The 14,005-nt window shown below is 37.0% G+C and overlaps 2 protein-coding genes across 2 annotated transcripts; both read left to right on the top strand.

The window, feature by feature from the left end:
- Nucleotides 1–23: 23 nt before the first annotated feature.
- Nucleotides 24–6,374, top strand: LOC149588259 (acid-sensing ion channel 3-like). Its single transcript, XM_089862985.1, has 11 exons — nucleotides 24–2,277; nucleotides 2,579–2,760; nucleotides 2,826–2,917; nucleotides 3,001–3,173; nucleotides 3,247–3,315; nucleotides 4,167–4,281; nucleotides 4,371–4,443; nucleotides 5,004–5,046; nucleotides 5,537–5,568; nucleotides 5,632–5,692; nucleotides 5,755–6,374. The coding sequence occupies exons 1-11, from the start codon at nucleotides 2,143–2,145 to the stop codon at nucleotides 5,965–5,967; spliced, it is 1,188 nt and encodes a 395-aa protein (XP_089719111.1). The 5' UTR covers nucleotides 24–2,142; the 3' UTR covers nucleotides 5,968–6,374.
- A 1,447-nt stretch (nucleotides 6,375–7,821) lies between these two features.
- LOC149588258 (putative glucosylceramidase 3) lies at nucleotides 7,822–13,373 on the top strand. The gene is made up of 10 exons (XM_089862895.1): nucleotides 7,822–8,169; nucleotides 9,270–9,502; nucleotides 9,566–9,710; nucleotides 10,631–10,764; nucleotides 10,824–10,987; nucleotides 11,905–12,148; nucleotides 12,214–12,432; nucleotides 12,779–12,942; nucleotides 13,026–13,145; nucleotides 13,229–13,373. The coding sequence occupies exons 1-10, from the start codon at nucleotides 8,112–8,114 to the stop codon at nucleotides 13,371–13,373; spliced, it is 1,626 nt and encodes a 541-aa protein (XP_089719021.1). The 5' UTR covers nucleotides 7,822–8,111.
- Nucleotides 13,374–14,005: the final 632 nt, after the last annotated feature.

Below are 14,005 nucleotides of genomic sequence, written 5' to 3'. Positions count from 1 at the left end.
AAATTATGTTGGCAAAACAATCGTAAAAGTGACCATGGTGATGCAGAGCTAATTCAGTGGCTATTTTTGTGGTTTAAGAACTGTCAGGAATTTGACGATCACGTTTTCAAGTCAAACTCTATCTATAACATGGAAAGAAGCCGTCTTTAAGATATTTAGCGTACGGTACTACTTATTGATATTATATAACTTCTGTGTTTTTGATAAGGAAAAGACATTTTGCGTGTTACAAAGAATTTATTCGCATATTCTCAAGAATATTCGTACAAGTTGGTTTAAAAAGACAGGGTTATCGTATAAGCCTAACTTTATCGAACCATATATAAAAGCCACTTTGAACCTTTACAAAGTATTAGACCTAGATAGTAGGCTAAAATATAATCAATACTATTGATTTACGTCAGTAATTCATGTTACTTTTATCAAGATAATATCTCTCATTTTCTCTAGAAATGTCAATTGTTTCTGAAACAAAGAGAAAATAAGACCGGAACTAATGGAAAGACATGCAAACAAATCGATCTAACAAAGAGAACATGTTTTGTTGACCGCAGAAGTTTATGAATTCTATCCTGAGAAGTATAAGACACAGTATATTACAAACCATTTCTGTTATAGGCGGTATCGACGCCTGCGCTCTAGGCTTTTAGGGTCCATAAAATGCGCAGAGACGGCTATCTGAGGGTTGCCTAACCCTTTGTTTACATCGAAGAGGCTTATACAGTCTCTAAGCAAGTGTCAATCCTTGCTGCAAGACACTTTTGACGCGTGAACGCGCGTACTACACATTGCCATACGTTAACGCGGGTTTAACGCGGCTTTGCCTGTCCATGGCGAGGTGGTCTGAGGTCTAATTGTACTTAGCCCTAATGATTCATCTTAACCCTAAATCAAGCAGACGATACTGCGTCCCCCCTTTTGAAAAAGGTCTATTACGCCTAATTAGAGTCTTATACTTCTCCGGATAAAGGTCATTAACTTTTGATAACAGAGGAAATACAATTAAACGCCCTCTTTCAGAAGAGAATAATGTATTTTACTGTCGTATATTCTTATCCCTTCAACACAACAATCATAATGATTTTTTTCATGGTCTCAAAGGAGTTTGTCGTTATCAATTGTATTCCTCGAATGGTTAATAGTCCAGCTAACCTTTTTGAAAAAAATCAATAGACATATTTCTATCTTCTCGCGGTATACTCAGAACCTAATATTCGGTCGTGCTACTCGTACAAGCAAATTTTGAGAATCTAATTTTCCCAAAACGTTTATGTTAAGACCCGTAAAATGAAAAGGGTTTGGGTGCGTAAAGGTCATCGTAATTCCGGGGCAATTACAGGATCGAGACTGTTCAACGCTAAAACGGTGTTCACCGAGAGTCAATGGGCTCTACGTGGGTCAAGAATAACCAAGTTTTTTATGTTCATTGCCTGTTGCTACTACACCATTATTTTTTTAATGGACTATTTTCGGTATCCAACGGTAATGACCCTGCACAGAGGTGACGCCAATGAGGCCGAGTTTCCAACGATTACGCTATGTAACGCAAATTGGTAAGATATTCAATTGTATTTCTCAGTTAATGGCATTAGGTTTCGAATATGGATTTCCCATTCGAACTTGTTTGTAGTCCAAATACTTGAACGTCCGACCTTTTAGTTAGGGCAAGAATACAATGAGTTCGTCTACTTGGAATCCTTAACGGGTCATTTTTTCTGGGCCTTCTGCTTGAATTAAAGAGGAGGAGGTGTAGAAATCATCACCCCTGACCCGGACGTCATGCTTAATGCATTTCACATAGCTAGCGACCTGCGTCGCAACTCCCGCGGCCTATAAAGGCCGAACCAGAATGCAAACAAATTATCTTTGCGTGTTCTGATAGCGTAGACTTAGGGTCGACCGTTGTCCTATATATATGAATAACCAATGAAACGCGAGGAAGGAGAAGCGGCCGTTTTAACAAATTTTTAAGCCCTTCCCCTTACCTTCAATCAGATATTAGTAGGGGGACTGTGGTCTCTTAAAGATCCCAAGTAGAATAAATCTATGTATTCATGGTAAGCGGTTAGTTTTGGAAGTTCTAAATTTTAAAATTAGCTTCCAAGCTGCAGTCAAGTGACTCAACTATAGTTCTAAATACGGATGATTTTTAGGATACGCAGATCATATTTTTGCCAGCGAGCCAGTGAAAATGACCCCAAGTCGTTTAAATTTAAGATGATGGAAAGTAGTACAAAACAAACCAGAAAGGTTTGTGCCAGACCACCAAATTACAAGGTAAACTATAGAACTAAGCTTTTTTGAAAGCTCTGGGAGGTTTTTCGAAAATAACTAAGCTAAGGTTTTTTTCTTATTCGAGAGCATATACAGGGTATTTCTGATAAGTCTGCCATAAATTAAGGGGGATGTTCTTTGAAAATGTTCTATGACATTTGCCGTCCGGGACACTGTTTTCCAGTTATTATTTGAGTGTTCTAGCAGAACATTTTTCTACTCAAAATCGCCCAAAGAACGTACCCTTTAATTTATGACAGACTTATCAGAAACGCCCTGTGTATTAAAATGTCTTTAAAATTAGTTTGTGAGCAGTAAATTTGGCGGTTTCAACTGTGGAAACAGAAAGGTTCAGACGTTGGCTCGATTCTTGGGCATTTATGATTTTGAAACGATGCTAAATCCCGAAGAGAAGGTTAAAGCTTCTCAAGAGATCTCACAATTTTTTCAGCACTGTATGTTCGACAGTCAGAGCTGTGACTACAAGTATGTGAAGAAGTTGAAACGTTTAACCATTTAGATTATTAATTATTTTACCATAAAAACTTAAGCAACTTTACACGAGTTTCGTCCCCCGTTTTTGGAAGGAATTGCTTTAGAACTCATTTCGATGTCAACTCAACTTCCTACGGGTTCGTAAGTGGTAAGTGTAAACTCATTAAAATCAAAAATTTTCGCCTTGTTGCATTTCGAAATCTACATTTAACTCTCATTTTGATATTGCAGGACTGTACGTATTGTTCAACTTGGACGCCAAGGAGTACTTTACATCATCTCTTGAACTCAGCAGCATGGGAATCAATGCTCACGTCAGTCACAACCAAAATATAACTGTTAAACTCAATTCGGATGTCATCAAAGTAGCGCCGGAACGAAGTACTATCGTTTCTATGATTCAGGTAAACTAAACATTTAGTGGACAACAAAAGCTTCTTAATTGATAAAGATTAACCACATTTTCTTTCATAACAGATTGTTGAGAAACGACTAGCACCTCCTTACATTGACCGTTGTCAAGATTACAAGGGCGGTACCAGAATTGTAAACTCAAAAATTAGTATTTCTTTTAATTTTCAACTATTTGGTAGTCTGGCAGGGCTGTCAAAACGGTTTGTGGGCCCCGGGGAAGCTGAGGAAATTTAGGATCAGAATAAAGACAGCTCGTCCGGGCCCCCTAGTAGCTTAAAGGAGAGAGGTGCGATAGAGTAGTAATGTTGGTGGGACTTCTATACCAATTAATGTTTCCCAGAGTACCTTGGTCACGCACCTACCTTTGGTAGTGATTGTTAAGTGCTATTTAAATATAGAAGCTAGTTCTCACGAATTAGCTTCTATTTTTAAGACCCAGGGGACATTGTCGGCGTTTTGATAGGTCAATACGGTAAGAAAATGTCGACTATGCCCCTGTGTCTTGAAAAAAAAATGTTTCGTACCGTGCGGTCCTACCAAAATCCCGGGATGTTGGGAGGACTTCGTTTCCGTACATGGTGGTATAGTGGCTACGTTATAGGTATGGAGGTTGCCACTCCATCTCGCCTCTTTTCTCCAAGCTAGAAGGTACGGGCCCGGGGAACTGATCGAATTGCCGTTTCTTCTTGACGTCCTGCTATTAAGTAAGGATGCTGTTAAAGAGAGTAGAAATCTTGGCTCAAAATTCGGATGTGAATGGTTCAGATTCACGGTTCTTCCACCTTGTATAACAAATGTTGTGACAAAAGGACGCTAGTTACGTTAAAAACAAGTCTTCGTGTGCTCGATCACATTTTAAGATTTGCTTTCTACTCCCTTAAATCTTTGGCACAATATCTGAGTTAGATTTAATAGCCTAACTGTTTTGAAATTTTAATCATTAAACAAAATATTTTTGGTTAAAATTTCAACATGTGTTTTAGGGTTGCAAAGATAAATGCTGGAACAAGTTGGCTACGGATAAATGTGGTTGTAAAGATCCGCTCTTAAACTTCGAAAACGATATTGATGTATGTGATTTGTCAAATCACAGTCAAAGTAAGTAAGGAGTGTGTATAAGAAACTTGACATCTCTCCTACTAAAATTCAGTGCTAATTAATACCTGTTAATGTTAATTGAACTTTAGAATGTTGCCTCTATGACCTTCGGGAAATAATCTTGTCAAAACGGATAAAATGTAGCTGTAACCACGCCTGCACGTAAACAAATTTGTATTTTTTCATACTTTTCACTAAAGGGTGTTTTTTCCGTCCCCACCCCAATCTCTAAGAGACATCAGAGAAAGGCTTGCAGTTCATTTTGAATCCATACCATGAATTTAGTCCATACTTGGTTCACAGAAGGCCTGCTAACACTGCACTTAAATCAAAGCTGGAGAGAGGGGAGAATTGTTTTAGCCCATTAGTGAAAACTATTTGTGGTGTTTCATACTTAACAATCGCCTATCGAAGGGTAGGGGCGTGCGCGAGGCACACTGGGAGAGTTTGTGTCGTAGGTCTCCCATAATCATAGCCACTCCATCTTACCTCTTTTAACCCTGTTTCAAATAGGGATACAGCAATTCGAAATAAACTCCTACAACCTAACTTTAGACCTCTGTTTACCCAATGAACTTTACTCCCAACTAGACTTCCACTTGATAGAATCTTTCATGTTGATGTAGTTGGGAGGAGCATTCTTGAAGCTCATCCCATTTGCTGTTTGCCTATAACACTCCTTACCTATAACCCTTATTAAAATAAGTTCTATCAATATTCAGGAACGTATTTTATTCGTTGACCCAGTCTTCTGAAGTTATGCACGTAAGCATAATTTTTATAAGCTATGTTCCATAAGTATGTCACTTCCTATACTTTGTAATGCTAGAGACTTACTGAGAGCTAGTTCAAGAACGACAAGCGAGAATAGGGACTTGGTAATTCGGGCTTAACTCCGCCTCCAGCGCCATTATGGTATGTTTTTTTTTAACAGAATGAAAGCTTTATAAGCCCCTCCTACTGTTACGTTTTTTAGCACTAGTGGAAGATAGCCTGACGTTGCATGACGTAGTACTGACAAGTCCCTATTGACTGCACGAGGTTTTGCAGTCTATCTTCCTATTTAGTCTGTACTAAGCCTTTGACAGCGCCTCATTGCAGGCGTCGCTTTACCTCGAATCTATGACCTACGTCACTTCATGACAAGCTCTAATTTGTAACCAGTGACAATCTTATGGAACATATCTTATGAACTTGTGACGAAAGTGATAACCGTGTATTTATTACTATAGTTTAAAACTTTCTTTGTTTTTAGCCTACAGCGTTCAATGACTCTGGAATTGGATTGTACGTCTTGTTTAAAATGAAGTCATTTTTATTATTTTAATTTTACGCAAAACTTTATCGCAGAGTTCACTTTTTTCTTCGAAATTCCGATATTACGAAATATGAATCGGATTCCAAATACATGGTTCGTAAATAGTCATAACCCATAACGTCTTCAATTTTCTGTAAGTAACGTGTTGTTTATAGGCATCGGACATTTGTAGCACGCTTGGTGGACAATTTGGACTTTTCCTAGGATTATCACTTTCTGACATAATTGACGGATTTTTTAACCAAATATTAAGAATTTTTCATAGGAAGAATGCTGGATCCGTAAAACCTCGGTTGTTAAACAGAAACACCCGGCGAAGATACTCTAGACCCAATTCCTTGCAATATTTTCGATCTCGAACAGTTTAGATTTACCTTTCAAATAGGTTTAGCCTAACCATAAGTTTATAAGGCTCATTAACTTTCTTAGATTGGTGGCTATTGAAATTGTATTAATAAGTTGGGCAAGCTGATATGTGTTACTCCACATGTGTGTCAGTTTCCTTATTTTAGGGGACAATGTTTGGGGGCCCGTACCTTTGAAGCTAAATGTTGCAGGTCCCGTGTTTTTTTTTCAGTCTGGCGCAATTAATTTGTGCCAGACTTATCAGAAACACCATGTATAACTTTTCGTTATTTAATGGCCTAGTTAATATTAAGAACTTCATTATTACTATTTCCGCCAATTCAAGAACGTAATGAACAGGAAAAACTGTCCTGGATTAAAAATACAAATGTTCAAATTATTTATCTTGAAGTCGGATATTAAAATTTTTATTTCAAAGTTTTGGGAATAATTAGTTGCGATTCTATTTGAACAAAAACCTATAATTAATATGAGAAAAAATACTTTCCAATTTAAATATGAAACCAGAAAAGACTGTAAAACATTTATGACAAGTTTGGCGATTCACCCAAAATTTCTCTCTTTATGCTCCCTTTAAAGACATTGTCCTGAGCTAACCTTTTATAGTCCCAGTCGTGGAATTACGCCTATCTTTTAAATGGTGCTGAGATTTATTTGATGTCAGAAAACGTTAAGTAGATCATATAAAAGTTTGATACTTAATCGGGTATTTGTGACCCTCATTCATGACCTGAACGGTATTGACCCTCGAGTAGTATCTGGTTCACACTTTCAAAATTTGCGTATGCAACATGACCTACTGTGATAGATTACAGCTTCGCACGAGACCCACTCCAGTTATCGTCAATATTTTCCAAACTAGTAGGGCAGGTAGCCGTTTCTAGAGCGCACAATTACTACACCTAGAATCCGCGGCCAATGCCCTGTTCGTTATTGAATACTAACCTGATTGTTTATAACACGCGCGACTGCTTTTTTTTAATATAATTGCTCCAAAGTTTTTTTTATAAGGTTTCTGACTGCGGTGCTATGCTTTTGGAGTCACTTTTGACCCCCATTGCCCTTATAAATCCCGCCCACAAATGCCTCCTGCCTTCCCCAAGCCAAAAATGGAGTTCTTTAGGAAAGCCAACTTGTAGGGAACCACTTGACCCGACCTTTGCTATAATAGAGGCTCGATCAACGCGTTCAGAGTTTGAATTGTGTGAAACAGGCTGAAAAATAATATATTTTTTAAACTGGTCATATTGCAATTCGAGCCAAAGAACTTTTAATTAAAAAACTGGACATTGGTCACTTAAAATGGTGAAACCTTGGAACTTTTTAAATTAATTAAGTGGCCATAAGGTTAGTAGATCCCCAATATTTAATTTTTAAACTAGCCCAGCTAATTCTTATAGTGGACACTTGTCCAGGGCCACCACCTTATTTCTCAGCCTAGTGGAAAACATCATGAAAGTGTTCATTCCTTTAATTTAAAAGGGCTATAGAATGTTTCTGGTAAGTCTGCCTTACATTAAGGGCGTTGTTCTTTGGGCAATTTTGAGTCGAAAATGTTCTATAACATTTTGCCATAAGGGTCACTGTTATCGAGTTGCGATTTGAGAGTTTTAGGGATGACCCCTTAATTAAATTAGAAATCAGTGACAAAATGGCGATAGAAGTTACATTTTCAACTAAAAATCACAGAAACATCCCCCTTAATTTATGCAAGACTTATCAGAAACACCCTGTAAACACGTCTTCTAGAACACAAGTTAGGTGTTATCAGTCTGCCAAAGAACCCTTGTCACTAATTCTTAAGTTGAATATTTTGTTCACTGTAGTATAGAGACTAGCGAGGATTTTAATGGGATCGAGTTAAATGATAAAAGGAGGTCAAATAATTCTGTTAGCAATCACCAAAATACGCGAACCGCGTTCCAGAATTTTTTCGATTAATCGTGTCATTTTTCGTGGTCGATCTGACATTTTTGTCCTACATATTTGTACTAGACCTTATTTTTCATGTATATAACATTTGGTAAAACGAATATTTTGCGTGAATAAGAGAAGAGTTTGAACGGTGCAAGTTTTTCATAAACGTTGACTGAAATCAAGGTGACCTCGAGCTTTAGTTATCAAATAGAATCAACTTAATTCCTAGATGACTCTCAAGTTTCTGCTGATCTGGTTTATCTCTTGCCTAGCAAGCACAGCGCAATGTAAGATTTTGTTTCTTAATTTAATAATTATTTATAAAACGACTAGCATGCTATTAGGCTGGGGTAATGTCGGAGGTGTAGCGTAATAATGTAAGGCATGCGTCCTTGCGACAGAGTTTGTGGCACAAGGCACTTGCAAGTAGACTTGAAATATAAGTGGTGAATTAACCAAAATCCCTAGCCTTCTCTACCTCATTAAACTTAAAACACAATTAGATGAATCCCGATTAATCACTTAGATCAGTCCTGATTAATCACTCAGATTAATCATGGTTAATCACTTAGATCAGACATGATTAATCATTTAGATCAATCCTGGTTAATCACTTAGATTAATCCTGGTTAATCACTTAGATCAATCATGGCTAATCACTCAGGTCAATCCTGGTTAATCACTTTGATCAATCCTGGTTTATCACTTAGATCAATCATGGCTAATCACTCAGATCAATCCTGGTTAATCACTTAGATTAATCATGGTTAATCACTTAGATCAATCCTGGTTTATCACTTAGATCAATCCTGGTTTATCACTTAGATCAATCCTGGTTTATCACTTAGATCAATCAGGGTTTATCACTTATAGATCAATCAGGGTTTATCACTTATAGATCAATCCTTATTAATTACGTAGATCAATCCTGGTTTATCACTTAGATCAATCCTGGGATAGCGGTATCCAATATTAAAATAGTGATTGGTTTATCAAAAAAAAAAAGAAATCGTTAATTTTTGTAACTGAAAATTATGCATATCAATTAAAAAAAAATATTTGCGGTGGAAAATTTTAACGGCATCGTGTTCCTCACCTCATTTACTATCAGAAATGAGTACAAACTTTTAAAAATCCGTGGGGACCCTATACTACCATTTGGCCCCGAACGCTAGTTAGATAACAGACACGTCTTAAATAGTCAAAATTTATGTCAATGTTAAGAGATGACCAAATGAATATAGAACAGATTTCCAATTTTCATGGTTGGGGCTAGAAAAAAGCAATCTGACCTCTATTATACATTATAAAATTCTCCATTTATTTGGGTCAATGTTTTTGGTTTGGAAAAGGTCATTATTAACTAAATCAGTTCATTCTACCGCAGATATCAACTACAAATGCGCTCCGAGGCAATATGCCTTTGACAGTGTAGTGTGCGTTTGCAATTCGACCTACTGCGACACTTTGCCTCCATGTACGCGACTCTCTGATGGCTATGTCAACGTTTTCGAGACCAGTAGAGCTGGTAGTCGATTTGAAAGCACTGTTCTTCATCTGGAAGCCTTGGAAAGAGCGCCCCCTGCTGATGATGGTAATATAACCCCACTGTGGGTCATGGTACATATAATATGATTCAAATAGATCGTAAATTAATTTTGTTTATTATTAATTTTAGACATATTTATGATTAAAATTAATTCACGTGAGCGTTTTCAAGAAATTGTTGGATTTGGTGGAGCCTTTACGGACTCCACAGGAATCAATATTGCTAGCTTATCAGAGAAACTTCAACATGACATCATATCTTCTTATTTCTCTAGAGAAGGTAAACAACTGTACACGAATAGAAATTTATTTGACTTCTTTCAACACGTATCAATTTATTTACCCAAAGAAATAGCCCAATAACTTTAAAAATATATCTTCACCTACATCCAAATTCCAACATATCCATAGTTTCCACTAAAGGGTTATTTTTTATTTTTACATTACCAGCTTAGGCAAACTTCTACCTTTAAAAGTACACTTCTGCTAGATAAAGGCTCATTAATGTTCTTAGATTGGAGGCTATTGAAATTGTCTAAACAAGATGGCTAAGCTAATATAAGTTACTCCACATGTGTGCCAATTTCATTGTTTTAGGGCCCAATGTTTTGGGGTCCGTACCTCCAAAACTAAATATTTTAGACCTCATGTTCTCTGACAATTTTCTGCCACTCTGACCCAAAGAACACACCCTCTAATTTTGGCAAACTTATCAGAAACACCTTCTATATACCATAAACCTATTATCGAATATAAAAAGTTAGAAACAGTGGTTTTAGTTATGTCTCCACAGAGATAGATGTAATTTTAGAAACCGGAATGGAGAACAGAGTAATGTGGGCGCTTGTCAAAGTCCCGGACCCCTTCCCCGGGACGGGGGGTATGAAAGAAGAGGCGGGGTCATAGGTAAAAAGGAATTACGTATTTTTCGCCGTCTCCGTCAGCAACGTAATCAAAACGTAGTTTAAGTGGGTCAATAAGATCATTTAAAATTTTCATTACGTGTTGGAGGGAGGGGCTCTATACTGGGCTATGAGTCGGACTGAAGTAAATACTAACCGTTCTCCATTCCTACTTGTAAAATTACATCTATGCCTGGCCTCCATAATTGCTAGTAACGTAAATGAATTATTGTTCATTGGTATTCATTACCGTCAAAATAATAATATATTTAATTTGCACTATTTCTTTTATTCTAAGGATCGGAATACAATTTGGGCAGGATCCCAATAGCTGGCTCGGATTTTTCTGTACGCCCTTATTCCTACGATGACTACGAAGGCGACTTTGGTTTAAAATATTTTAGCTTAGCTGAAGAAGATTACGATTACAAAGTAAAATTAAACACTTTTCCGGACTGATTGAATTAAAAAGACAGTTAATTTTTTTTTAGATTCCATACATTCGTAAAGCCATGTCTGTGGCTACAGACAACTTATATCTATTGGGTACTCCATGGAGTGTACCATTTTGGATGAAAACTAGTCAAAATATATCCGGGGGAACAATTATACCCATAAACAAATATTTTGTGTCGTTTTCTCAATATGTTGTTAAGTAAGTAATAATATCTCCATTAACAAGTGTTAACTGTACAGAGATAATCCGACAACAGACACTTCACGTCATAAAATACCATCAACTCCACAGAATTAGATTAAAAACATGCACCATAAGACTAAATACGAAAAAAATCCGCTTTTAACCTCCTCACAGAAACCCTTTACTTTTATATCATGAACTGTTACTTTTAAATCAAAAACGGATAAATGTAAGAAGCGTAGTTTAGCCTCAGGTTCCATCCTAGCCTAATTCATTGAGAAACGTTGTTTAACGCGACTTGTAGTGGGTAAAAATTCAACCCTTGTGAAGTTAAATATGTGGGTTTTCTCTCTGCGTACTAAAATATTTACCTCGCCTTCTATCATAACCTTCTTTAAAGCTCAAAATATAATGGCATAAGGCCGATAGATGGCGAGCGTGAGTTTGCCACTTCTTTGAAAACTTACAAAGTAATTGAGGACGGTTAGGGAATTCGCTTCGTCCGACTAAAAGTATATAGCTATAAAAACCAAAAGTACACTTCATTAACACTTCCCTGCCTTTGGCTGCAGACGACATGTAAACCGCCTACAGGAACTAACCAATCAGGAAAGAGCTTCTTGACTTCACAGGTTTATAGAAAGTAGTACATGACGCAGGCCATACAAACGTTAACTTTTGGTACTATAGCTAGCATCCGCTATGAGCCTATTCACGGCTTGTTCCCTGTTTCACTATCGGGAAGGTAATCAAATGCAGAGGGGGGATCGACACTATTCTGGGATAAAGGAGGGCTTCTCATATTACACGGCGCCAGCGAGTTTCAGCCAAGTGCACTTTTTGTTTTCATATCTATATACTTTTGATCCGACGTTCTTCTTGCATTAACCCGTTTTGACATAAACAGATATTTTTATGTAATTATTAACTAGGTTTATTCAGCATTATGAAAAACATGGTGTAAGGATTTGGGGCTTAACAGTTATGAACGAACCATTAAATGGTTTTATGCCCAATATAACATTACCAAGCACGGGATTGACGGCTGAAATGGAAAAGGACTTTGTACGTAATTTCTTAGGTCCCATTTTAACTGACTCCGGGTATGGACTACCTCGTGTACAGCTTCTAATTGGCGATGACCAGAGGTCTGTCCTTCCGGACTATGCCGATGTTGTAAGTTCATTTCCTCCCTCAGTTGTTAGTTATAATTATTAATACGATAATTTGACTGTAATAAGGTCCTCGCGGACGATGCTTGCAACAACTTTGTGTCGGGAATCGCTTTTCATTGGTACACGAATTCACTTGCTCCTCCTACAATACTAGACACGACGCTCCAAAGACATCCGCATCAGTTCCTTCTTGCTACTGAAGCTTGTAGAGGCAGTTTTGAAAACAATCCTGTTGAATTAGGGAGTTGGGAAAGAGGAGAAAGCTACGCTCAAGACATCATACAAGTAGCTATAGATTGCAGCATAAGGTTATAAGTTATGTTCCATAAGAATGACACTACCAATACTTCGTAAAGCTAGAGACTTACTGAGAGTTAATTCGAGAACGACAAGAGAGAATTGACTACACTCGGTTAGTTTTGCACTCCATCTTCCTATATAGTCTGTACTAAGCATTTGTCCGCGCCTCACCAGACGTCGCTTTACGAGCATCTGTGATCTACGTCACTTCATGACAAGCTCCAGTTTGTAACCAGTGACAAACTTATGGAGCATAACTTAAAAACTTATGACTGCAACGATAACATTTATTTATAAAACCAGAATTACGTAACCTTTTATTGTCGAACAGGATTTGTTGCATTCAACTTCCGGATGGATTGATTGGAACTTGGTTTTGGACGAACAAGGTGGGCCTAACTTCATCAACAATTTTGTTGATTCGCCAATCATTGTCAATGCAACGGCCCAAGAGTTTTACAAGCAACCAATGTACTACACTTTGGCTCATTTTAGGTGAGAAGCGTGAAGAAATCTGCTATATAAAATTCTTTAAAGATTTTATTAGAGCATTCGTTAAGATTTTACTGATTTTACAGCAAATTGACGCCTCGAAATTCCGTTCGAATTCAGACATTTGTTACTGATGATGATAGAAAGATTGACGTTGTTGGTTTCTTGAGACCTGACGGTGGAATTGTCATTCACGCTTTAAACAGGTGTGGTTTACAGTATTCAATCTCAATATAGTCATGTGAATGATTACTTAATTAAGTTTTAAATGTTTTTTTTTAATTTTTAGAGAAGAGACCGCAGTCACAATTCGTATTACTACGGAAAATTCAAATTTCGTACAACTTGATATTCCAGGAAAAGCCTTGCAATCATACGTTTATTGGCCTGAACCTCAAAAACATCATCACCATTCTCAAGGGTACTCGTACTAAATTGTGATAAGATTTTTCATAAATGATATGTAACAGTACTATACGCAAAATTGAAATTTATTTAAATTAAATTAAAACTATTAATTTAAAAACTATTCAGGTCGATTAATTAAATCAATGGAGATATTTGTATATTTTTGCTGTAATTTAAACGAATTTTGAAATCATCTCATTATATGGCTGCTCTCTGCAACGAAAATTGCAAATACTACTTTTTCCCTAAAAAGCTTTTATAATATCTGAGGTCATGTTGGAAAATGGAGGCCTAATAAGGGACTAAAACAGTCTGTCGTGATAACCACCTTAAAAACTTTGAGTTATAGTTTCACTGACAGAATTGCGTTAACCAAACTGGAAAAACTTTTAATTTTAATTATTGTTTCCTAAAGGTAAGGTAATTTCCTTGCCTTTTACGCTATTGTTTCTAGGCAAGTAGACTACAGCTTCCCGAATGGAACACTTTAATTTTCTTCAGTGTTAAGCTATGTCACTGCCACTTTAAGTACTTTTATCAGTAGAGACCTGTGAACTACAGCAGATGCTTGAACAATTTATTTATCTAATCGTCAGCTCAATATCAGTAGTTTCCTTTCACACAAGGTTGTTTAAACAGGTTTAGTGTGTCCGTTTTA

This window comes from Phalangium opilio, unplaced genomic scaffold, assembly GCF_054372755.1.
Source record: "Phalangium opilio isolate 3A_F unplaced genomic scaffold, DU_Popi_V2 ptg000662l_1, whole genome shotgun sequence".
NCBI lineage: Eukaryota > Metazoa > Arthropoda > Arachnida > Opiliones > Phalangiidae > Phalangium > Phalangium opilio.
The sequence above is the reverse complement of the archived record's forward strand: the minus strand, read 5'-3'. Positions and strand labels throughout refer to the sequence as shown.

Coding starts and splice junctions, on each gene's coding strand:
- LOC149588258 (XM_089862895.1), top strand. CDS start 8,112: ATGACTCTCAAGTTTCTGCTGATCTGGTTTATCTCTTGCCTAGCAAGC. Junction 8,170..9,269: donor CCTAGCAAGCACAGCGCAAT/GTAAGATTTTGT, acceptor ATTCTACCGCAG/ATATCAACTACAAATGCGCT. Junction 12,149..12,213: donor TTCCGGACTATGCCGATGTT/GTAAGTTCATTT, acceptor GACTGTAATAAG/GTCCTCGCGGACGATGCTTG.
- LOC149588259 (XM_089862985.1), top strand. CDS start 2,143: ATGATTTTTAGGATACGCAGATCATATTTTTGCCAGCGAGCCAGTGAA. Junction 4,282..4,370: donor TTTGTCAAATCACAGTCAAA/GTAAGTAAGGAG, acceptor ATTGAACTTTAG/AATGTTGCCTCTATGACCTT. Junction 5,047..5,536: donor AGTCTTCTGAAGTTATGCAC/GTAAGCATAATT, acceptor CTTTGTTTTTAG/CCTACAGCGTTCAATGACTC.